The sequence below is a fragment of the Semicossyphus pulcher genome, unplaced genomic scaffold (assembly GCF_022749685.1).
Source record: "Semicossyphus pulcher isolate SPU_LCO1_2020_fin unplaced genomic scaffold, fSemPul1.0.p SCAF_9, whole genome shotgun sequence".
NCBI lineage: Eukaryota > Metazoa > Chordata > Actinopteri > Labriformes > Labridae > Semicossyphus > Semicossyphus pulcher.
This window is the reverse complement of record NW_027211770.1, coordinates 30,684,890-30,710,077: the sequence shown is the minus strand read 5'-3', so window position 1 is coordinate 30,710,077 and position 25,188 is coordinate 30,684,890. Positions and strand designations below refer to the sequence as shown.

Sequence of the window (25,188 nt, the reverse complement as noted above, 5' to 3'; positions counted from 1 at the left end):
TGCGCCTACGTGACATCGCTGGGGGTCTCTGACCTGTGTAAAAGGATATCTGAGTACTTACAGAACTGTGTTTGATACACGTTGTGTCCCTTTACCCTGAGAAAGGTCTGAAGGGAGTCAAGTAACAGTAGGAAAAGCACAAGACATTTCAGCCACACTAAGGGTGCAGCTCTAGAGATGGAAACACATTTGGTGCCTTTTTTGTTTCTGACAAAGTGAAAGTCAAACATCTTGATATTTAGTTTATTGAACGATGCCGACGCGTCCTGCAGACCTAATATTTAAAACACATACCAAATAACAATGACCCTTCTATCTCCATGTTTTTGTGTGTTTCTACATCATAAGTACATATGCTGACAAAACTGGCAAAACAATTATCAAAATAAAAGCACAATTTGCACATCTGAACTTTCAGTTTTATTAAAAAGTTTGTCATGGAATAGAAGATTTAAGACAACTGAAAATCACAATGTTGATGTACAAAACCAGATTATTAAACTCCTCCTTGATTTACAGCCGACTTTATTAGGTATTACACCTTTGTCAAGATGTAAAACTGAGTTTTAGGAATAATTTATACAGATCAAATCACCTAAATTCATCCAACTTACTCACAGGGGAATTCCAGAATTTTTAAAGCCTTATCCTTTTCATAATGAAAGGTAAAAAAAAATGCTGTAACATCAGTGAAAATTATATCAGAGTCAATCAAAACATTTGTTTGTTCTCGAGAGACAGAAAAAGTTTGAAGGCTCAAAGAGAAGACTTCTCGTGGTGATGCTTCAGGCTGATAAAAGTTACAACACGTCTTTGAAATGGGGTTTAAACTGGTCGCTGATACTCACTCTTCATACAGCTATGGGCCTTCCTGAACAATCTTGCTCCTGTTGGCATTTATGTGCTTAATGTTCATATAGTTCCACATATTTCCACCTGTAAAGTTCCCAGTACAGGCACTTTATTTGTTTGTTGCTTGAAGAGTGACGACACTCGGCCATAAGGATCCCTCTGTAGCAGTGAGGCGACCAATTCTCCCAATGAATACCATAAGTCATCCAAAGTGAAGCAGACCTCTCAGTCTTAAGTTTCTTGGCCTCTTTGGAGAGTTATGAGTCCACAGACACGCTAAGTGACATCAGGAGCTCTGTGATTGGCTGGGTTTGGTGAACTTGCTCTGCAGGAACACTCTGGGAACACACAGCCCCTCCTTTTTGTTCACCGTCTCTCTCAGGACGTAGTCGTTGGTGACGCACTCGAAGCCCGCCTCCTCAAAAAGCTCAGCCAGTAACTCTGAACGCAGACGGAAAGAGAAGACCGACTCTTTTGATCCAACACACTTTCCTTTTTAAAACTCCATACACGTCCAGACTGTTTACACGTATGTTACAGTATGATCATGTGAGCTATAATGTTTATATTTATGTGATATCTGCAGCCATTAATGTCTGGAAAAGATGAACCGTTTACTTCTCAGATAACTACATAAATCATGAATGTTTAAATGTATAATCAAAGAGATTGTTGCATCGACTTTCACACCATTTATCTATCTACCTATATTACTATATCCATCTACAATCAATCCACCGATCTATTCTGAGGACCGTCTCAATGACATAAACGAACATAAAAAGGACTGAGTCATTCACTGACCTTTAGAGAAGAAGTAGGACCTGGTGCCGTCTTGGCGGACGTAGAAGTTCTCCCCCAGTTTGCTGCCGGATTTAAATCGGAGCATGGCGTGGTCGTGTAGGCCGTAGTCCCTGAACAGGACGATGCCTCCGGGCTTCAGCACCTTAAAGACACATGTTTGTTATATTACACCATTTGAACTATGGTATTAGGGACACTACTACACACTTAATTACGCTTACATCAGAGATTTATCTAAATGATTTAGATGAACTGGTTTTAATTAGAAATAATCAATTCAAGTCAACTTTTCCCCAAACTTTTAAGGAACCCTGCACTGGGTTTCTCCCCCCTGCCGTCTCTGCTCTCACCCTGCTGATGTTCTGCAAAGCCAGCTTCATCTTGTCAGGGTGGACGGCTGAGAGTACAAAGATGAGCGTGACGACGTCCACGCTGCCCTCGGGCACATTTTCCATCAGATCATCTTTGGTCAAATCACACTGGAAGGCACTGCAGCGCTCAGGGCAGTACAGAGGGTTTTGCTGTCGACACAAGGCGGATAAAGTTTTGTATTATTGAATGACCTGACCTGCTTTATATTTTATCTTAACTTTGGAATGTCGCTGTACAATCTGTCCAAGTCTCAGCCAATCTTTTTTAGAAAAAGTGCCAGTAAGAAGGCTCGTAACCAATGTTATAAAAAGTCTTCTTAGAATTGCCTGAAGGAGCCCTCCTCTTATATAATTATTATTATTATAATTTGATGGAAAGATGTCTTACTTTGACAAATTCAACAGCTCGCGGTGAGAAGTCACAGGCATAAACAAAGATGTTGAGGTCGTCCTCCAGCAGAGGGAAGATGCAGTTTCCTACTCCGCAGCCAGCCTCCAGCAGCACCAGCCTCTGGGACGCAAACTGGCAGGACAAAAAAACATCAGCACAGATATCTATTTACGTTTTATTCATGGCTACTCTTGAAAAGCTCCAGATAAGAAGAAAGTAGGAACACTTTGAGGTAATTTTATAAATTACTTTTGCATTGCACCCCTTATTCCTGAAGCATTCTTCCAAAACATTTACAGGAGAACATGCAAGTTGGAAATGTTGGAAACTGTTCTGATAATTGATGGTTTATCTATATGCTAGAATTATATGGAGACCCTTACAGTTTTAAATAGCTTATTTTATGTTCTTTAAAGCGTGTGTTTAATGCAGACAAGTAACGTCTCACAAAAATTGCATTATTTTAAATAAAGTTTGGCGAAATGTTATCCCAGAACATCTTCCTCACCTCTCTGCATGCCTTAAGCTCTTCAAATTCCCTCGTGGTCCAGTGTCTGTCCTTAAAGAAATTCGTCGTGTTTCTTTTGTAAAATAAGTCCCAGTTTTTTTGAGCGTCTTTTTCCAACTTCATCTGTTTGAAGTCGGACACCAGAGCCCGCTCACCGCTCAGTCTGTCCAGCTCCTCCTGGGTTAAAACCCTGGCCGAGGAGGTTTTGGTCTGTCCGGGGACACATGGAGGAGACAATCCGTCCTTTGGCCCCACTTCTTCCTCCTGAGATGATATATTTATATCACCAGGGATACATTCATTTTTCGTCTGTGCCATGATGCTCATAGAAAGCCTCGGGCTTTGCTGCCTCCCTGTGTCAGTCGGTAAAGTGGATAATAATAGATAATTTATGGGAAAGCAAACATCTCAATAATCTTTACGTCAACCTTTTTGTTGTGGATAAATTACAGTAAAACTAACATAAAGTTTTAAAATCTTGCACCAAGTTGTATTTTCCCACATTTGACATCCATCTTGTCCGTCACTCAAATGCTTCCGTGTGGTATTGACCCTGCATTCACGGGGTGTAGGAATAATCGGAAAAAAGACTTTCCGGATGGAAAATTCACGTAGGCGCCCTCAATTCGGAATTACAATTTTAAAAGTCTCAGAAGAAATTTGGTACACAGGTTTACAGAATTAAAGTTATATTACAGAGAAACATGAAGGATTGCCTCGATGGGACAAAACATTTTTTTTTATCAATTGACGTATTTAAAACTCACTTTTTGTTTCTTCTGTCAATTGTAATATGGTATAAGCTTGAACCGTTATATACGACTTTATAACTCAGGAACTCCGAGCATCGGAGGAGCACGTAAATGCAGCGTTACAATTTGAGTTGTTTATTTATGTGGTTAATATAACTATCTATCGTTGACTACTGAATTAAAATATATTCTGTATTATCAATGGGTATTTTTGGATCACGTTTTAAATTTAAGTGTATTTTTAAATGTAAATAAACAGTACAGTTGCTAAGTAACCAGTTTTCAGTCACATTTGACAGCTACCTAGATATATACACTTATATATATCTAACCTGGTTACTTAGCAACTGTACTGTTTGAATCTAAATTTAAAAGATACAAAAATACATATTGAAAATATACAATATTTTATTTAGTGTATATCTATGTGACAGCCAGACCAAAACCGGAAGAGGAGGGACCGATGACGTAAGGGATGTTTTGCTAAAGGGTTAGCCGCGGTAGGCTAACTTTGTTTTGTAGTTGGCCTCTCATTCTGCTCTCCCTGGAGTTGCACGTTACAGATACTTGGCTCTTCAGGATATTTTACTTAAATGTTAATTTATTCTAGAACAGCAACGACGACATGAACGGGAGTACGAATCCGCTACTGGACAAGGAAGAGCATGTTTTGAAGCTCGGAGAAAGCTTTGAGAAGAGGCCAAAATCTTCCTTTCACACAATCAGATGTGAGTGTGTATAACCGCGTTAACTTATGCGTTCAAGAAACTTTTACAGAGTGTTAGATTCACTGTAATGTGGGATCAGTTCGCTCACATGGACGTGGAGGATGTCTCTTACACAACTCTGCTGTGGATAAGTACATTAAGTCATTTGCATACAGAGAGTTACACCCACTGCTTTAACATTACAGCATCCATCGGCGGGTGTCTATTTTTAGATTCTCCGGTTATTGTAAGTGGGGGCATTAATAATTAGAATGTTTTATAAATGACTGTTGCATTAATATTATTAATTATAGAAAGTGAAAGAATGCGCTAATTACATGATTGCAGGTTGAGGAAATACGTTACGACTTTTTCATGTCTTTACTGCCTTTCTATTTTTTAAAAGTTGAAGTTTGCTGGATGTGCACTTGAACAGGGACGCGGTGGTTATTTACAAGTCTTTTTCTGTTAAAAAGAAGCATAAATCAAAATTTAATTGTTGTAAATACACAAAACTTTGTACTGTTTAGACATTGTTACTGTTTATTTAGATATTTAAGGTAGAGAAACAAGCAATGTGTATTCTTCATAAGGTTTGAACATAAGTTAAAAGGCAAATCATATGTGTGAATAAATCATTCAACTAAGAGCTCTATAGATACAGTGCTATTAATGGCTTATTATATATGAATTGGCATATATGGTGGCTGAATAAACACAAGAAATTATATTACAGAAATATTAGAATGTCAAGAGTTCATTTGTAAACAGTGTGATTACATTATAGAGTTACTTTTCAATTTCTATTTACAACTTTTAAATACAATTTCCTTTTAAAATGATGTTTGCAATTCTTCAAACAAAACCAAATAATACAAATCATTATAAAAATGGTTTTATTAGTTTACGCCTGATGTGTCATTAATTAACAGATTTTACATTTTTAAGTATCCAAACCGGCCTTAAAATAATAATTATCAGTCAGGCTCTTCATTGCACACACAGTCTGACATCTTAAGTTACGATTAATATCCAGTTATGTCCAAAAGCATTAAAATCTAACCAGCACCCCACCCCACCAACAACCATCAGTTATTCTGTTTACAGGGGACTTCTGATGTAAGTCCGTATTTTGTCCTCATGATTTTACATACCAAACATACCAAACGACTTTATAACTCAGGAACTCCGAGCATCAGAGGAGCACTTAAAAGCAGCGTTACAATGTGAGTTGTTTATTTATGAGGTTAATATAACTATCTATCCTTGACTACTGAATAAAAGTATATTGGATATTATTAATGTGTATTTTTGGATCACCTTTTAAATTTAAATAAACAGTACAGTTGCTAAGTAACCAGTTTTCAGTCACATTTGACAGCTACCTAGATATATACACTTGTATATATCTAAACTGGTTACTTAGCAACTGTACTGTTTTAATTTAATTTTAAAAGGTGATCCAAAAAATACATATTGAAAATATACAACATTTTATTCAGTGTATATCTATGTGACAGCCAGACCAAAACCGGAAGAGGAGGGGTCGATGACGTAAGGGATGTTTTGCTAAAGGGTTAGCCGCGGTAGGCTAACTTTGTTTTGTAGTTGGCCTCTCATTCTGCTCTGCACTGATATGTAATTAATTAACAGATTTTTTAAGGATCCATACCAGCCTTAAAAAAATAATATCAGTCAGGCTCTTCATTGCACACACAGTCTGACATCTTAAGTTACGATTAATATCCAGTTATATCCAAAAGCATTAAAATGTAACCAGCACCAGACTCAGTTGTTCTGTTTACAGGGGACTTCTGATAAAAGTCTGTATTTTGTCCTCATGATTTTACCCAATGTCCTTCCTGTTCAGATGACTTCAAACCAGCATCAATCGACACCAGCTGCGAGGGAGAGCTGCAAGTTGGGAAAGGAGATGAAGTCACGATAACGTTACCTCACATTCCGGTAAATCTGCCTGCTTGCGGTTCCCCTAATATTCCACTAAAAACAGTGCAGGGGATTTACAATTAATGAATGTGAAACCTCTTTAGACGTGTAAAGCTTTTGTCAATGGAACTTATACCAACATTATTTTGTCCGTCCAGGGCTCCACGCCTCCCATGACAGTATTCAAAGGAAACAAGCGGCCATACCAGAAGGACTGTGTGCTCATCATTAACCACGACACCGGGGAGTTTGTGCTGGAGAAGCTGAGCAGCAGCATCCAGGTCAAGAAAACCAGGTGAGAGGTCAAAGGTCTCATTTAGTCAAAGGTTTGCTTGTTATGGCAAATTAGTTAATAAAAACAATTTGGTTTCCTTGTAAGTGCTTTTTTGAGAACAGTTGACATGCAAGATATTATTGATCTTAATACTGAAAACTTTACGGGTTTGTTGTTAGTCGGTTCGATGCTTCAAAAAGGTTTTCTGACATCTTTGGCTCCATCTTTTGGAAGTCCACTATTTCTACACCAAATCCAACACATATTTCCAAAAGAGTTTTCTATGTGTTAGTACGGACAGAAACGGATAGTTCATGAGGATATACATGCAAGTAAGATTGAGACAAACAACTGGAAACGACTAATGATAGGTACTTGTGCTTTGTGTGTGTGCGTTTCAGGGCGGAGGGCAGCAGTAAGATCCAGGCTCGCATCGAGCAGCAGTCGGTCCGGTCCAGCCAGCCCAGCTCTCAGTTCAGGGCCCCCACCAAGCCCGGGGCCGGGGTCAAGACCTCCCCTTCTCCTTCTAAAGATAATCCCTCCCCGGAGCCTCAACTCGATGACATCAAGAGAGGTGAGGAGGTCCAACCATGGCCGATGACTGAACCAGAAGAGCATGACACTCTCCTTTAACACCTCCATTTATAAGCGCTTTAATAGTTTGTTGCATGCTGCATTTTCTTAGTTAGAATGCAATAATAACGTAAAGAATGTCTGTTGACTCTGTGCTGCCCCCTGCTGTTTGCAGAGCTTCGGGCGGAGGTGGAGGTGATCGAGCAGATGAGCAGCAGCGGCAGCAGCAGCTCGTCTGACTCAGCCAGCGCCTCGGGCAGCGGCGACGACAGTAGCAGCAGCGATGGCGAACATGACGCCCCCCGACCGCTCAGCCAGACCTCCCCCAACCGTCACCCCATGGTCAACGGAGGAGCCGACCGGCAACAGGGCAACAACCAGCTCATGAACACACTCCGTAAGTGTGTCAGAGTTGTGCTTTTGTTACATTAAGTGCTCTGTGCTGCTGCTAATCCTGGGTCTGCCTATCCCTGCATTTACTTTGAGTCAGGGAAGAGAGGAAATTTAAGCATTCCTCCCTAAAACATTTCTCACCACAGACTGTACGAAGACGCTGATTTGAAATGTTGTTAAATAACCTTTGAACTGTGAATGGACAGATGACGTTTTCATCAGTCCCTCTCTGACCACTGCACTCATAACTCTTGCATCATCTGGAGGGTTTGCCGTATTAAGTGACGTCAGTTCAGTTCTGACTTTCCACCACCTTTAAATGGAAGTGCACATGAAGAGAAATACAGACTTTAGTTCTTACTAGCTGCGGTTTTATCCCTTTTGACTGCTAAATTGCAACATAAAGTTCTCACTCTTAGATTAAGAACAATTTACGCCAGCCGCACACCAAATAACTTTCCAAGTTTTCCTAATTGTTGCAGATTTTCAGAATAATTCAGAACAGTTTTGCTGAAGTACTAAGTTGCTTATCTCTATGCTATGTTTGGTGTAAGATGATCATAAAGCTGTCTAAGGGCCCGATCAGACAGAACACGTTTTAGCAGCTGGCTTGTTTGTAGTTGTTTTTGATGAGAGTGAAGCGTTTTGCACGCTGCTTTTGCGTTACTGAGTGCCTCGTGTTTTTCCTGTGCGCCTCGTGTTTTTGAGGAAACGCTCCGAGCGCCTCAAGTTGAAAAACTTCAACTCAAAGCAGAAAAGCGCCCGACGTCATGGCCGTTTTCTCTCACTTTGCAGTTGAATGAAAGGAGAGACGGGCCTTCTGTCAGTTTACAATATAATAGTTAGGTTAATGACAGCTGACGAGCTGCTCTTTTTTTAACCGTAGGCTGCGCCTCATGTCGACAGCCTGCAAAACGTTTTGTCTGATCGGGCCCTAAAGTTGGTCTTTTTCTCGTCTTAATTCTAACATGTTTATTACCAGAAGTTTTTAGTCTTGGCTCATGTAAATAAAATTCAGTTCAATTGCGTAAACATTGTCAACAACCAATAGGAGCGCTCTCTCCAGCACCAAAGAGGAAGAAGCAAAGGTGTAGATCCGAGAGAAGGGCTGCTGTCACAGTGTCAGAACTGAGAGCGTCACCATAGAAGGACACTTGTTAGCTGTTAGCGCACCGTGTTTGCCAGGTGGCGGTTAGCTCTGAGGAAGTGATAGTTTAAGGATGGGAGGGAAGAAATGCCTCATCATGCCCAGCCAGTGTTACGGCTCTGATCACCACAGATCAGACAAACCACTGCACTCACAGGGCAGCTGTGACCAAAAGCTGCTTCTCTTTGTTTACCTGTATATTTCCACCAGGAGCATGATGGGAAATAATCTTCAGGGATCAGGGGTTGTAAACTTGTAAAGAGTGACCTGTAAGATACTCAGTCTTAATAAATGTCTTCTGGTCTTCACAGGAAACGACCTTCAGCTGAGCGAGTCGGGCAGCGACAGCGATGACGACTGAACTCTCTGCTGGTCAGTCTCTCTCTCCACACTCCTCCTCCTCGTCGTCCTCCTCCTCCTCCTCCTCCTCCTTTCTGCCTGGCTGACGTGTTCCTTTGCTGTGACGGCCGACTCCAGCTGTATATCTCGGTTTGACTGTATTTTTTATTTTATTTTAGTATATCCTCAAAGCTGGCCCGGCTGGAACTTTAAGAGTGTATTTTTTATTAGATGTATATTTTGTTTTGTAAAGCAAACTTTAGAAAAAAGAAACTTTTACTTGAGAGGTTTGAAAGATTATATATTAGAGTGCACATACATATTTTCTGTACTTAGAGCAGCTAGTTTTACCTCCTTTGATCATCTGTTTTTGACGGGTTTTTGTTTTCATGGTTTGATGAGGAAGAGATTGTACTGAATCTTCGTCCTCTCACCTGTCCCCTCGTTTATCCTGCTCATGAGCAACACATCAAAGACACACCCATTCAGTCAGCTTCTTATCAAATGTGTTGATCAGTGATCTCAACTTTAGTGACTTATTCATAGACTTAAAACTTTCAGCAGATTATTTTAATGAAGAATCTCACCTTCATCATTTGAATCAGCAGGCCCTCGGCTTAGAGGGAAGTTCTGTGTGTCAGTTATTGTCAACAAACCCCAAGAAAAGACCGAAACCAACAAGTCTCTCATTACGTTCAGACTTTCTCTCCGTGGAACTGAAGACACGAGAAACGTTTCAAAGATGGTTTTGTTTTGAACGCTCTGTAGTTTTTCTCAACAGCTGCTTCATGTAGTTAACAGTGGGACCGTACCTGACTCAGACTTTCTCAGCACAGTTGGATTTGGCTCTTCAATCCAAACATTTGACTATTGGTTACTTTTTTGTTTCGATTCAGGGCCGCACCGAGCCCCTACACCAGCATACATGATTTCCATATTGTGATGATAAACACTGGAGGAATCCTAAAAACATGTTGAGCAGCTGAAAGGATCCTAGCGGCAGCCCCTGCTGATGATTTGTACGTCCTGCAGTCCTCTGTGTGCAATAACACAGCTCAAAACTAAAGCGAAGACATGTGACCTGTAAAGTTCACGGCCTTCTCGGCTCATGATTCCAATATTTGACTTCTAGGAAGGTTTTCAGCAAATGTTAATCAAATAGTCCCCAAAGTGCATTTTGGGAACTTTTAGCTGCAGATTTATCCACAATTTTGGTCTTTAACGAGTATTTAGGACAAAATCATTGTTTTTGTTCTTAAAGAGGGTTTGTTGACAATAAGAAAAATATATATATATATATATCTTATATATATATCTTATTACAGTGACGTTTCCCTAAATGAACTTGGACTTTGCTGTTTTGTTACGATTTCACTTTTGATACCGGATCGTCTTTTAGGGAAATCAGACTTCTGCCACCAAGGGCAGTACAGACAAATATCTACAACTTGCAGCTGTGTTGAAGATGTTGAAGATGTTGAAGATGTTTGAAGCTTCATTTAGTGATATTTTTTATCACTAGGGGGCAGAAGAGACTCAGAAATAAACAGAAACAGAGACCTGGTATATATCAAACAGTTGAATGTAAGTCTTGATTTAATTTTTCTCTGAGCTCCGGTTTGGTTGAGAAGAATATTTGGTCACACGAGAGTCAAAAATAAGCTAAATGAGGCTAAAACAGTCGTTGCTGTTACTGACAGTGTTAACAAATATAGCCTGATGGTCAACATCATAGTTTACATTTGCAAAGTCACTATAAATCCCACTGACACACTAATATAACCCTTTATAATCACTAATCATTTAAAGTTAAAGGGTCTAAATTAAACATAAAAACCACCTGAAATCTGAATAATCAGGATGACGTCTGAAAGGGAGAAAAAGAAGCTTCAGCTTCCTGCTGTTTGTCTCCACATGATGACCGCTGTTTGTCGTATCAGTCGTGTGAAACAGAGATTATTTTTTCATTCCAAATCTTCATCATCTTCTTAAAGCAGAGAACCATCTCACGCCTTACAGCGCTGACGTCTGGAAATAATGAATGTGTCATTTTCTGAGAAAGCCAAAGAGTTAACCGAGCAGAGAGAAGCTCGGTGTTCATGTCGTGTCAGTGTGCACATCTGCTGCTTTTAACAGAGATGGTGTAGGTCACACAGCAGCAGTATCATTTGGTGTTTGTTGTACCATACGTTCGGCAGCGCAGCAGCTCAGAAACACGACCGAGGAGTTTAATGTCAGAACGCCAGGAAGTCGTTTCAGTTTGGTTTTTCATCCACGACAGATTTTTAATTCAACGTGCAGCAGTTTTTTAGGGAAGTTACAAAGTGTTCAAAATGAGAAAGATGTTCCCGACGTATTAATTAGAAAAATAATCCGTTGTTAGTGTCCTGATTAATTAAGAAACGTTTTGTTAACTTGTAGCTTCCACCCCACACGTGTTTCTACTTCTTTAGCCTACTGTAATCAGACCTGTCCTCTGACAGCGTGCAGAATGATGCAACTAAAACTTGTTTTCAATTTTGATTACTTTTTAATCAATTTGTTCGGAAAACAGTTTATAAAACAACCACTGAAAACTCCGAGAGCCCGTGTTCAGTCTAACAGCCAAAGATGTTCTGTCAAAGCTGCTGTGAGCGACTTGAGTTTTGTGTTGACTTTGGCGCCCCCTGTGGACAAAGCTGTACCTCTTAGCGCTTTGATGATTTTGTCTTGTACGTGCTTTAGTGGTGGTTAAACAAAAACTCGCTCACTTTAAATTTACACCCTGAAAAATGTAAACAAAGGCAGCGTGCAGTTAATCACTTTGTCTGACACCTACCCCCCCCCCCCCCCCAGCAGCTTCAGGCATTAAAAATAACTATATAGAAATAATCAATCTTGTTGCTGGTGCTCTGGTTTGCTTTTGTCGGTCATATAGAGTCATCAGCATTGATTTCAGTCTGTTTCATAAACAAATATTCATCAAATGTTTCCATATTGGAAGAAGGAAATCGGGAAATTTGGCCATTTTAATTAAATAATAACTTCAACAACGTCTTCAGGCAGGACAAACATCAACTATTGTTACACTGTAACAGGTGTAATCCTCAGCACAGCTCGTATCGAACTGTCGGAAAACATTACAGAAAATCTGTTACGGCAGCTCCTATAAATGTTTCCTATAAATGTTTTAATAAAGTTTGAAACATCAGAGTCTTCTAGGACATTTTAAGTAAACTCCCACAACAGCAGAAAATACATTTTTTTGCTTGCAACGTTTTGGTGCTCGACCTTCATCAGGAAAAAGCTGGTGCCAGTGTGCAGGAGTTTCCTCCTGCACGCCTGCCCTGTGATGTGCACATGAACAGACGTTTCTCTCTACTTTGAATCATTAGAATTTAGAAGCGTTTAAAAATAGTTACAAAGGAACATTAATCAAATGTTAATGTAGCATTTTGGAATGAAACCCTTTTATCAGACGTCACGTTCAGTTTGGGGGAAATTGTATTTCTACAATTATCAGCTCTCATAAAAGATGTGTTATTCTTTTATATCAGAGTCGTGTTTCTCTAAAGCATCTTTATCCAAAGGTCGTCTTTATGAGCTCACAGACCAGAGATGATTGCGCGTGACAAGATGACCTACCGTATCAGTTTTTACTATCACGTGTTGACATGTTTACCTCCCTCTGCCTGCTGTATTAGCTGATGAATTGTTACAAACCTGAAGCAGGTGGGCCAAAGAGTCCGATTTCCCACCCTCTGAAACCTGTGACACACTTCTGTTGTCGAATGGACTTTGTTGTGTTTGGTGCTTTAGTTCTCATGTTTTTTGTTATAGTGTTCATGTGAAACATGTTTGTACAAATTTGAGGTGTATTAAAAGTAAGCAAATGTATTTGAAATGCGTGTTTTCGTCTTCATTAAGCGTTTATATGTGAAAACACACCTATGATAAATTATGAGACAAATACAACCACTTTAGGGCTTGCACATTACTGCACCAAGATTATTCACCGTTAACCAGCAATATTAGAGTTGGACACACCATATACGCATTTGCATCAATGTGCTTGACCATCCACTATAGATCTTTTTAAATAGGGCCATCTATTAAAGTGAGTGAATTGATTTCTTCACAATGATTTGTAAGAAAAACAGCCTCTATCATACAAAACTCTACAATTTTTGCTGCAGAAAAAGTGTCCTTTTTTTCTTGTAATACTCAAAATAAAGATGTATTACTCTGCAACCACTTGCATCAAATCAAATTAGATTTTTCGCCTCAGAAATATTTAATGCGAATCGTTTTTAAAGGTCTGAAAGGGTAAAAAAGGTTAGAGAGAATTCTTAAAAATAAACATGATTTTGTTCGTGACCTTTTTAACCTTAAATCATCTTTAAACTGAAGGACATTCGCTTTGCCTAAAGGCAGCAGAACTCCTTCATTTTCAGGTCAGGCTATTTCCTCCACAATCATTAAAGGTTTCAGCGTGTCAGAGAGTAAAGACAGCAGTCAGAAGTGAACTTCCATAAAAGATTATATTGCTGGTCTTAAATAATTTTCGTCAAGTGAAACATATGCTTAGAAGAACACCTTCAGTTTGACACGAACCACAACAAGCTGTACACGGAGCAGAACACAATACAGTACTTTTTCCCTGCGATGGTGCAACAACAGAGTCACATTTGGGCATTTCTCTTCAAACAGTAACACAACAAATACATAAATAGCTTTTGTTTCCCTTTAAATCATTTATAACGCAATTATATTCATGATTCTGGCTCTTGCTACGACATATCATTTGACCGATATATAAATTAACATCATCAACATCAAATAACAATAATAATATTAATTAAAACAATAATAATAATATAAAAGCTGTCTGTCTTTCATATAAATCTGGCTAGCTTACAGTATGAAATGATGGAACAGAGATCATGAGAGCAGTTTGAAATCTTCTTGTCCTTTGAATCACCATGTTCCAAACGCAGAAGCTCAGTTTCCCCTTTTGGAGTCTTTGTGAGAGAAACCGGGCGCCATATTGGCTCAAACAGGAGTCCATTGGCCTTACTAGTTTCCTGAGGGTCCACGGCTGGAAAATCTTCAAATAGGACCCCAAAGTTTTCTCTTGGGAGTTCAGTTCTTCCTATTCAAGATTTAAATCAGCGCCTCTGCTGGTGGTGAATGGTATTACAAGAGGCAGAGGCGAGGATCAGCCCCAGTAAGCGTCTCCTCCATCCATCACTGTAGCTTGTATCTCTAAAGTCACTGCAACGCTTCCTTGCAAAGATCTGGACCCTGAGTACCTCGTCGTATCTGATCTCTCGACTTCTTCCCAGCTTGTTTGGCCCCCTAGTTGTGACACTAAAAATGGCCGCCCCCTAACCTTTACCCACCCCCCTCCCACCTGTGTCACAAGGGTCACCGCCCGGGGCAGGATGTGGGTTTGATGCAGCGTCCCTGGAACAGCACCAGGTTGGCGGGGCAGTGGCAGCCGGCCACGCAGGGCTTGTGGCACGGTCCGATCTCGTTCCAGTTGTCGCAGGTTTTGGTGCAGCCCGGTCCGCAGGTGTCGTACACAGCGCCGTGTTTACACTGGGTGGCTGAAAGGAGGGACAAGAAGGTAAAAAGGTTGTTAAAAATTCAGCCAATCAGTTTTAATGTTGATGTGAATCTGGTTATTGATGCATTTGATAGACTATTGAACCAGTTTCTTTTAGGTCTTTGACTGTGTAATTTTAGTGAGACCAAGAGAGTTGTTACTCACCCATACAGGCGGTGTCCGGCCTCCAGACGATGGGCACTCCTTCCCGCTCGCAGGCTCGGCTGTAGGCGATGAAGGACTCACAGTAGCAGTTTTTATGGACCGGACACTCACACATATCCGTCACACACGACCTACAGAGAGCAGGAAGATAAATGATGTATCTGACTTTGTACATCTGTCCTTCTGAGACCAATGTGGGCTCTACACTTGTGGGGTGCAATTAAATTTTGCTGTTCCTCACGTCCATATGGGGATATTTTTGGGTAATTTAGAGGTCAGGTTTGGATAACTAAATCAAGTAAAGTCAAATATGTTACCTGTAGAAAGGCGCAAAGTCAACCACACGGTGGCACTTCTGAAACTCCCACGACTTTATCTTCTGGCACTCCCTGTGGGCACGGAACTTGACTTTGACGCTGCCGGGGCACAGGAAGGAAGCCGGGCGGCGAGGCGGGTGCTGCTGGGAGCAAACCTCGTTCCCCTCGACTCGCCACGACTCTGCAAACTCGTCCACGTCAAACTTGAACTGGCCGTCACCCCCCATGGTGTCATCGCGCTTGTGGCCGTTGTAGTTTCCGCAAAGACCGCAGAGGCGTCCGCGCAGGTGGGGGGCAGCCACGACCTCCACGAAACTGTCACCGTCCCATGTGATCTCTAGACCTGCAGGGGGAGGTAGAGGGAGGAAAACAGAGATTTATAATGGTGATTCCTTGGACAGTACTTCTCTAACCAACAGACCAATCAGAGGTAAGGCCATTAATATGTGCTGACCTGCGATGGTAGTGAGTTTGAGCAGGTATCCGTCCAAGTCGATGTGAACCCCAGGGCCGTGGTAGGGCAGGGCGATTCGGGTGCCATTCCTCCGGACCGTCAAATGCTGGTGGAGACTGAGGATCAAACCTCCCAGCCGGATCTCGACAGACTGAGTCCAGGAAAAGGAACGAGTCCGCCGGGCATCGTTCTTCACCAACACCTAGAGGAGAAACGTAATCAAATTTGGTCTGCTTGTTAAGCTCTTATTTACATGTCATCTTGTGTGTTTAAACAGAATAAGGAAACCTGACAGTTTAACAAGCAGTGCTTGTGCTAAGCTAGGCTATACCTCTCTTGAAGTATTAAAGCATCTTTCCCGCCTATCATCTACTTGGTAAAAAAGCGAGTGAAACTGTTTCCCAAAATGTCTTGGCATTCCTTTAATGGCTGTAAAATGCACAGACTTTAAAACTGCCATCCTACCATAAAGCTGGAGTCTGGGCTGTTGAGGTTGATGTTATTTCCAGGTCCTCCAGAGGGGACGCCACCACAGTCACGAGTCAATACGTACTGGCAGGTCCCCTGAAAGTTAAAGGTCCTGCCATCGAAGGTGTTGTAGTGAGGGTCGCCAAAGACCGTGCATACACCCGGCTCTGCAGAGGAACAGAGGCAAAGACAAAGAGATATTCAGATGGAATAAATGTAGGCATGGGAGAGAAAGAAAGAACAAAAGAAACACGTCACAGAAAAACAGCTGCTGTTTGAGCTGGAATTAAAATACCAGCAAAGAAACATAAAAATGTATGCCCCTGTCCTTGTTCCAGGAAAACTAAAGAAAATCCAAAATGCAAAGGTTTTCCAAGAATACATGTTTATGCCCGACTGCCAGCAGCAAAAACTATTATCAGTAATAAATGGGGAAATGTGAGACACTAATCTAACTCCGAAGTGGAACCTGGAGTCTGCGGTGTGGTTAAAACGTTTGCTTTAACAACTGAACTAACGTCTATATTATGAAGAAGTGAGGTTTATGGCGACTTTGTAGTTCTGAAATGGTACATTTACAGCCATCTTTGTCGACCACAGTCTGGACTGACGTTCATGGGAAATGCTCAGATGAAGCTACAGTCTGGACTGAGATTTGTTTTCATTGCCTTAAAGAAGCACGATTCATTTATTTTAAGACATTCGACGACTTTTTAAGGCCTCATATTCAAGACTTGGGTCTGAATGTTCAGGGATGTGTGAATACTTAAGAGGAAGCTGGAGGGTTGAGAGGGACTTACTCACTTTCAGTGCAGACTGGACAGCAGCCGGTCCTGTTCAGGATCTTATTCTGCAAGAGACAAGTCACAGACACACAGTGTTAGACACTCTTGGTAAGAGAAACCAGAACGTCTTTGACAGAATGCAGACTGATAGTGAGCAAATACATGGGTGGATTAAACAGACAAGATCTTAGGAAGCAAACAGAAACGGAAATATGAAGAGTAAAACACATAGTGAGAGAAGACAGCACTTTTAACACTAGATCCAGTGTTTTTAAACCTGAGCACCACTTTATACTTTTGGGTCTTAATGACTACCATGTACTAAAAGTTTTGGAATCGCTCCAGTAGAATTTTTCCAGCCGACAACCACAGCACGAGCCGTAAAGGCTATAATCCTTGGTGGCAAATGCATCAATCAAAGTGCGTCCACTAAAGGTTCTTGCTTTGCCACTGACAGGCTCAGATTGTTATTCCAAGTTTTTGACATCACAGAAAGGATCCCTACAGAGAGAGACCTTTTTGTTGAGTAGTAAGACACATTATTTAAAGTCGAGCAGAAACAGCATTTCGAGAGTATCTAGCTTCCGTATCGTGACGTATTTCCGAGTGAAACAGGACGTGCAGGCGGGACATATCATTAGAGGGATTTGATTTGATCGTTGAGAAGTGGGCGTAGACAGACGTTCTCCACAGCGCAGTAGCTAGCTAACTGACCGAGCGTTCTTGGTGCTCTGCGGCTAAATGTTGCAGATTGATTGGTTGAAATTGTTTGGTGCTAACTTACGTGAGCACGCGTGAAATTTAGTTTTACCGGAAGAAAAAGATGACATTAGAATCCATTGACAAAACAGAACTTTTACCTTGCAGAACAACGGCGTTGCATGTTTACCAGTGCCAGTTTGTTTTATGGTGTGAGTTTGGTGTTTTAAATGGTTTGTTTGGATCAAACACATATTTGTCAAGCAAACATAAAATGAAAAAGTAACCGGCCAGTTTTTTTGGCTAGGGTTAGGGTTAGGCTAACTGAAGCAATCTACATGAGTAATTCCAAAACCTTTTGTACCTATCAGTCATTTAGATCCCAAGATGTACAAGAAGAATGGAGCCTGGTTTATTTACTTTTCCTATTTTGTACTTTTTCTCTCCTGCAGGTTTGATTTATCGATGAAAATAGCGCGTGGCATTAAACACAACACACTTTTCCAGAGTTTCTCAGCAACACAAAACACAACAATTCAAGATGACAGTTAAGAGCTGAAAAATGTGGCGTCCACCAAAGATCAAGCAGATTTTTGGAGACGTGCTGGTAACAAACAGTTAAACTGACAGGGATGAAAACACAACCCTTTTTTCCACATTTTGTTGGCAGAGATAACAAAGGTAGCAGTTCTGTTTTCATGCTGTCATTCAAACAGACAGAACAGAGATTAAATGAAAGGAAGAAACGCAGGACAAGTTCCCACTTCGACAAGTTCACAGTCAAACCAGGACGACCACAAAGACACCGATACTCAGACTTCAACCGCTGAACTCTGTCTGTGTAACAGGAAACTGTGTGTGTGTGTGTGTGTGTGTGTGTGTGCGTACAGTATGTTTCAACTTCCATCAGAGGTGCAGATCAGAGGACTCTTTCACACACTTAGTTTTTGTTGCCTCAGGGAAGCCCTTCTTTTTTCCTGTCTCTCTCTCTCTCTCTATCTCTCTCACACACACACACACACACACACACACCTCTCGTCTGTCATCACATACAGACGTACACTCAATACACACTCCAGAGTCCTAACCTCTGCACAAAGGGCAATCTCTCTCTTTGAAGAGGCTGCCTTTTGACAAACTGAGGACACACAGAAGCGCACACACACTCTCTCTCTCTCTAATACTCACACACACACAGTGACAGAGATTGGTTTTCAGGGGGCCTAAATATAGGGAACCTCTTCTTTGCTGTCACTCAAACGTCACACAGACAAAAGGCTGTGCGGAGACACACTGTCTCCAATGGGACGCACACACTGTGTCGACCTGCCGCTGACCGCAGGATGACGGCATGGGAGAGTGTGTGTGTGTGTGTGTGTGTGTGTTTGAAAGGTTGAGGTGGGCTGTGGTGACCTTTGCGAGAGAGAAGACTTGCACTCATGATAACTTGGGACAGGTGTTTTAACTTTATAATGTATGCTTGCTGTGAAATGGTGCAGCAAGTGAGTTTGTGGGAATGCCATAGACTGTATGTAAGAAGTGGGCACAGATACCGCGACGTTGCACATTGATTAGTGGACTTTCCTTCTGAAGCCTTGAGTTTGGCACTTTGGACAACGCCACTAGAGCAGGAAGTGACCATATTTGCTAATGAATGCTGAATTTCAAAGTGCTACAAATCAACAGGATCTATTCACTGAAACTTTGTCTTTTCACTGGAAATAAAAACTCACTGCAGACCACCTACATCACCCTTCAGTCGCCTGTTCTGACCACAGACAACAGGTGAGGGCTTGTCGTAACCGCTGGAAGCGTGTGAACTTGGACTAACGCTGACACCGGCTTTGACTGCGTGACCGCCAGCAACCGGCGGTATGCTAGGAATCCACTCCATCACCCACCGGCCGACAGATGACCCCAGAGCCACCTCTGCGACAGGTGAACGCAGCACAAACCTTCCTTCTGCCAGCAGCTCCCAGAGCGTTTGACAGCCAACGTCACGCTTCAGCTTGATCACTAATGTGCTAAAAGGGAAACATTTCTAATGTGGAGAAGAAAGCTCCCTGTGAGCTGCCAGCTCGGCTCCTTTTGGACTTCAGTGTTTTGGCTCGGACTAATATGGTTGAATTTGAGTGTTAGTTTTGGCCACCCTGCCTCTAAATCAGAGGAGCGTTGCTGTTTGAGGCGTCACGCATGTGAAATGAAAATGATGCTGTTAGTCATGGGCTGTAAAGTGTGAGTGTCAGACAGATTGGTCAGGGAGAAGGAAACAGATAAAGTAGAGTGACAGACACAGAGTTGGTGGCCGTTAATAAGTTGAAGGTCTAACAACATCTTTTGCCCCGTTTCCACCAAAAGCACCCGGGGGCTTTTAGCTACTTTTCAAGGGTATAAAAGGTTCCTCAAACACATTGCTGTCTGTCTTTCAACAAAGACACCCAACCAATCAGATGAATTCAGCGCTGATAGTCCCTGTACTTTCATAAAGTACTATACCTCCTAAAGTCCCTCGTCCCTGGGGAAAGTTCCTGCAATTGAAAAGCAGCTTCTGAGACCATAATGTAAATCCTGCAAGCAGGATGTCAGCGTGTGATATGTCCGCAGGTCTGTCACTCACCGAGGGGCAGCTGGTGATTGGTACACACTGTTTGGGTCGACACTCGATGCTTCCTTTAATACAGGCACAGAGAGTGCAGTTAACCGATGACCACATGTCTCCTTCCTGCAGGAGGGAAGAAACCAGAACCCGATTACAACGTGACAGAGATAGACCAAACTATCATTCATCCAACCAAACATTTAACTGACCATGAAACAGTCCATCAATTCATCCATCCATCCATCCATCCATGGTACAACCATCATCAATCTGTCTGTCTGTTCATCCATTCCCCCATCCATCTATCCATCTATTCGTCCATCAACTTATCAATCTGTCAATTGGTCTATGTGTCCACTTTTGATACATTTACCTGTCCATGCCTTCTTCCATTACTCATCCATTCATCAATCCATCCATCCATCCATCCAATAATCCATCCATCCTTCATTCATCCATTAATTTATCTGTCTGGCCATCTTCCACCCATTAATCCTTCCATGTGTTTGTCTGTCCTAGTATCTGTTCATCCATCCATTACTTAATCAATTTGTCCATCATACATGTATCTATCAATCCATTCACTCCTTATTCATCCATCCACCTCTTCACCATCAAGTCCTTCATCCAACCATTGTCCATTCATCTATCATCATGTATCCATCCATCCAACGTCATCCATTAGTCATCCTTTCCTCCGTCTGTTTGACCTTTTGTCCATCCAGCCATTTATCTGTCAATCCATCTGTCTTTCTCTCATCCATCCATCCATTCATTCATCCATCCATCCATCCATTCATTCATCCATTTATCTATACTTGCTTTTAATACCATCCATTGTTTATTCAGGCAGCCATCTCTTCTTCAGCAATTCATTCATCCAACCGCTGTCCAATCTGTTCATCCACTCTCCATCTATCCTTCATGTATCCATCATTCATCCATCTATCCAACCAATGTCCATTAAATTATGCATCAATATATGGATCTATTCATATATCCATTACTCCACCTATCTCTCATTTTAATTGATCTGTCCACTCATCAGTGCATCCATCATTTATCCAACCCATTTATCCATGATGTAGTCATCCATCCTTCCAGAGTCCTCTCTGCTCTCTTACCCTGTATATCTTGTTCCGGACTCTGCAGTACTTCACCTCCTCCACCTTCACGTAGGACAGACACTCAGGACAGCACTGCTCGCCCTGGCAACTCCCCGGCCGAGAGCACCGCCTCCTGCACACCACCGTGGAATCCTGGGAAGAAGAAAGTCCCAGCAAGGAAGAGAGATTTATCCTTCAGTTAAGGGAGTTCAACGGCAAACATTTTGTCAACAGGGGGTTGTGGACAGCTTGCCATCCCTTCCAGTACCTTGCAGGTGCAGGTGGTGCAGTTGTCGTGTATAAAGGAATTGCCGTTCTCGTAAACTTCGCTGTGGAAGAGACAGCTCCCCAAAGACAGATCGAACACCTTCCTCTGACCTGGAGGAGGAAAGAGTCAAAGACAAAAATCTTTTAGTACAGATGTGCTTGACATTTGTCTTCACTTTGCAGTAAGACACTGCACAAAAGAATTGAAGGGGGCATGTTCAGGTAAAGTCAGTCTGCAAGTGTGTCTGCAGGTTTGCATTTCAAACAATCACCACTGAAGCGTAGGTGATTGTTTAGAAACAAGTTGTAAAATATTCCTTTAAGGAGTTAAAATGGTAAATATATCATTAGTCTGTATTAATTCTTAGTTTGGCTGTGATAACGTTTATTGACACCTGAGAAAAGCACTTTCTTGATGACAGGACAAGTCCACAAAGGGTTAGGTTATTTAGAAGGTTATTCGAGTGTCATTCGAGGGTTAGGGTGCTCTTGTTTCATTGCCTTATTCTCCTGACAACAAATGGGATGTGATGTTTTTTTAATGCGTCAGAAAGTTGCTGTTGCTTACCGAGACATCTGGGGCAGCACTGTCCCGGCGGGGTGTGGCTGAGGTGGGCGGGGCAGGACAGGACTGGACACACCTCCCTCAAGCAGAGAGTCCGCCCTCCCTGAAACAACAGCAAAAAGAATTAACATGATGGTCCTTCATGCTGCGACTTTTCGCCATGGATGCAATTTTTGTTCTTTAAAGGAAAGTGCACATTATAAACTGGTAATAATTGTATGGTTTGATTAACGTCTTTACATGCTTTATATTGATTTTGTTTTTAAACAATGCAAGTTTAACATGTTTGTCTGATTGTTTAGTTAATATCTAGGAATGCTGTTTGCTGGTTCTGGTGCAGTGGTGCAGCCATTTCTGGTTTATGCAAAATATTAAGAAGATTTCAGCTTTAACGCAACAAAAACAAACTTAAAAATATCACAATTTGGCAGATTTAATGTGCACAGACCAAAAATAAAATCTATACGGCAGTCCTATTAAACGATCAGAGACACAGAGAAGGAGATAATAGATACATCACAGTGTTCTGCACATAGGTGAGTGTATGCAGAATATTTCTGTATCAAGGTCAACCATTACACCTGCATATGTGCATACAGCATATGTGTTAACAACCCCACAGGTCAGCCTAATTAGGTGCAAGCACATTAATGCTGCGATGTGTTTATGGACGTACCTGTACGGTTTGTTTGTCTAATGGGGGAGGAGGGAGGGATGGAGGAAGAGGAGGAAACGGGGGGATGCAGAGAGGGAGGGAGAATCAGAAAGAGGATGTTGTTCCAACCAGAAGTTTGTGACTCCCCGGAGACTCCAAAATAACTTATTGAGAGGACAGAGGCCCCCGCGCACACACACTCACACAGGTCAGAGTGTAAATGCAGCTGAGTGTGTGTGTGTGTGTGTGTGTGTGTACTCACAGTGCAGGTGCATTTGATGCAGGGTTTGCCCTCTGGACTGAACTCCTCCTTCTCTTTATAAAGTCGCCCCTCGAAGATGCAAGCTGCAGGAAGAGCAGTCACACATTTACCCTCTGGCATGCAGAGCTGTTTTTAAATGCACTCGATAAGTTAGTCCCAGGTTGTACTCACTGGGGCAGGTGGGGCAGCACTTCTTGGGGTGGATTTTGGGGTTCTTGCAGTGGACGACACACTGGACCTCCGACTCAGTGATGACACCTTCCTGTCACAGTAACAGAAGGTAAACACTTTATTTAGCATGGACATTTTGAGGGATTTTCTTTGATGGTTGTTTAAATCAATGGCTGAAACAACCTCTAAAGGCAGGCCACAGTCACACACACACACACACACACACACACGCTTACACACCTGACAGCGTCTGCTCATGCAGGGTTTGGTGGAGCTGGTCCAGGACACTGAGCTGTTATAAGATCGTCCATCCAACATGCAACCTGAGAGACAGAAAGAGAGAGAGACATGCAGTTATAATCGCTGTAACATAAGTAAACTTCCTCAGACAGAAGTCTTAAAGTTGAGCTGAAACAGCATTTCGAGAGTATCTAGCTTCCATATCGTGACGTATTTCCGAGTGAAACAGGACATGCAGGCGGGACATATCATCAGAGGGATTTGATTTGATTGTTGAGAAGTGGGCGTAGACAGACGTTCTCCACAGCGCAGTAGCTAGCTAACTGACCGAGCGTTCTTGGTGCTCTGCGGCTAAATGTTGCAGATTGATTGGTTGAAATTGGTTGGTGCTAACTTACGTAAGCACGCGTGAAATTTAGTTTTACCGGAAGAAATAATGATCGGATCTGATATAAGAATACGAAGAAATGGATTTTCTGTATTTTTTTTGGCCTATATTGTCAAATAGATGCACAATATGACCGGGGATTTGATCTAAAAGGATTAAAATGACATTTTGCCTCAACTTTAAATTTACTGAACGAGACTTTCATAAACATGTTTCTCAGTGCAGCTGCTCAGTAACTCCACACTGTCCCGTCCGCTCAGCTCTAAATGAAAAGCCGATTCATTTCTTGCCATTTACAGAAAGTGGTCTCAGATCAATGTTTAACTTTCCATACAATGAAACCTGATCACGAGCATTGATCCGCTTTCCTCGCTGTGAATCAAACCCTCTGGTACAGTATCTCAGCAGAGGAGGAGGAGGAGCTGTATCTCAGAGAAGAAAAGATCAGATGAGATGGCAGGAGCCCACAGAGACTCATATCCTGCTCATACGCTCACTGATATGACAACATACGATCTGTCCTCTGGTTAACTGCTGTGATGTTTTACTCAAACCTTTGCACAGTTTGGATGTTCTAATGATTCTAAAGGTTTTATTTCATTTCTACTTTCTTAAGACTTCTCCACACGTGCACAGATCTTTCTAATGTTTAAATGTTTTCATTTAATTCTGCCCATGCCAGCTTTGTTTAACAGAACGTGCCTTTCCACTTAAGAGCGCTAAAACAGCTCCAAACAGTCAAATAACCAAGCAGGGTCAGTATTAGTCTGCTTTAACCATGTGTCAACACCGGTGATAGTAATCTAAAACTACAAAGGACTTTAAGGGTTCAGGCTTCAGGGAAAAAATGACAATGTTTTTGAAATTTGCAATTTCAGAATAATTTTAAACTCTTAATTGCAAAGTTTAAATAAGAAAAACAGACGAGGAAGCTTTTTGATTTTTCAACCAAAAGGCAAAAAGTAAATGTCCTCTGATTTTTTCTCAAACTGAGAGTTTCACTTTGTTCTGGACTTTTCAACTTTATTCTCAAAATGTATTTATTGAGATCACGTTTTATAAAGACTGTCAGCGCTCCCCAAACACAGGAAATCAGGCATTCTGCAGCGTGGTTGTTGCTTCAAGCGCCGTCCTTATTCCTACGACGCCATATATAAAAAACCAGAGGAGAAGATTAATATTCAGAGAAAAAAATGGAAAGATCAAAGTCAAGGTGAAATGAAAAATGTCATTTTAATCCTTTTAGATCACAGCCCCGGTCATATTGTGCATCTATTTGACAATATATAGGCAAAAAAAATACAGAAAATCCATTTCTTCGTATTCTTATATCAGATCCGATCATTTTTCTTCCGGGAAAACTAAATTTCACGCGTGCTTACGTAAGTTAGCACCAACCAAT

At 41.6% G+C, this 25,188-nt stretch overlaps 3 protein-coding genes across 3 annotated transcripts in view; 1 reads left to right on the top strand and 2 right to left on the bottom strand.

Annotated features, from left to right (window-relative positions):
• Positions 1 to 322: 322 nt before the first annotated feature.
• On the bottom strand, positions 323 to 3,309 carry mettl6 (methyltransferase 6, methylcytidine). Its single transcript, XM_069656892.1, has 5 exons — positions 2,927 to 3,309; positions 2,416 to 2,550; positions 2,007 to 2,177; positions 1,657 to 1,798; positions 323 to 1,293 (listed from the first exon to the last, which is right to left on the bottom strand). Exons 1-5 carry the CDS (start codon positions 3,251 to 3,253, stop codon positions 1,139 to 1,141), a joined length of 930 nt encoding a protein of 309 aa, XP_069512993.1. The 5' UTR covers positions 3,254 to 3,309; the 3' UTR covers positions 323 to 1,138.
• Positions 3,310 to 4,213: 904 nt separating this feature from the next.
• Positions 4,214 to 12,934, top strand: eaf1 (ELL associated factor 1). Its single transcript, XM_069657050.1, has 6 exons — positions 4,214 to 4,406; positions 6,256 to 6,350; positions 6,491 to 6,627; positions 7,008 to 7,180; positions 7,355 to 7,576; positions 9,031 to 12,934. Exons 1-6 carry the CDS (start codon positions 4,304 to 4,306, stop codon positions 9,078 to 9,080), a joined length of 780 nt encoding a protein of 259 aa, XP_069513151.1. The 5' UTR covers positions 4,214 to 4,303; the 3' UTR covers positions 9,081 to 12,934.
• A 1,530-nt stretch (positions 12,935 to 14,464) lies between these two features.
• bmper (BMP binding endothelial regulator) overlaps positions 14,465 to 25,188 on the bottom strand; it is a 30,872-nt gene continuing 20,148 nt past the window's right edge. Inside the window, exons 4-16 of the mRNA XM_069656639.1 lie at positions 23,399 to 23,481; positions 23,159 to 23,249; positions 22,988 to 23,070; positions 22,074 to 22,173; positions 21,507 to 21,616; positions 21,257 to 21,391; positions 20,151 to 20,255; positions 16,854 to 16,899; positions 16,047 to 16,216; positions 15,582 to 15,783; positions 15,128 to 15,470; positions 14,811 to 14,941; positions 14,465 to 14,646 (exon numbers count right to left, since the gene is read on the bottom strand). Of these exons, the coding sequence (XP_069512740.1) occupies positions 14,465 to 14,646; positions 14,811 to 14,941; positions 15,128 to 15,470; positions 15,582 to 15,783; positions 16,047 to 16,216; positions 16,854 to 16,899; positions 20,151 to 20,255; positions 21,257 to 21,391; positions 21,507 to 21,616; positions 22,074 to 22,173; positions 22,988 to 23,070; positions 23,159 to 23,249; positions 23,399 to 23,481 (1,781 nt within the window). The remainder of the gene's footprint in view (positions 14,647 to 14,810; positions 14,942 to 15,127; positions 15,471 to 15,581; positions 15,784 to 16,046; positions 16,217 to 16,853; positions 16,900 to 20,150; positions 20,256 to 21,256; positions 21,392 to 21,506; positions 21,617 to 22,073; positions 22,174 to 22,987; positions 23,071 to 23,158; positions 23,250 to 23,398; positions 23,482 to 25,188) is intronic.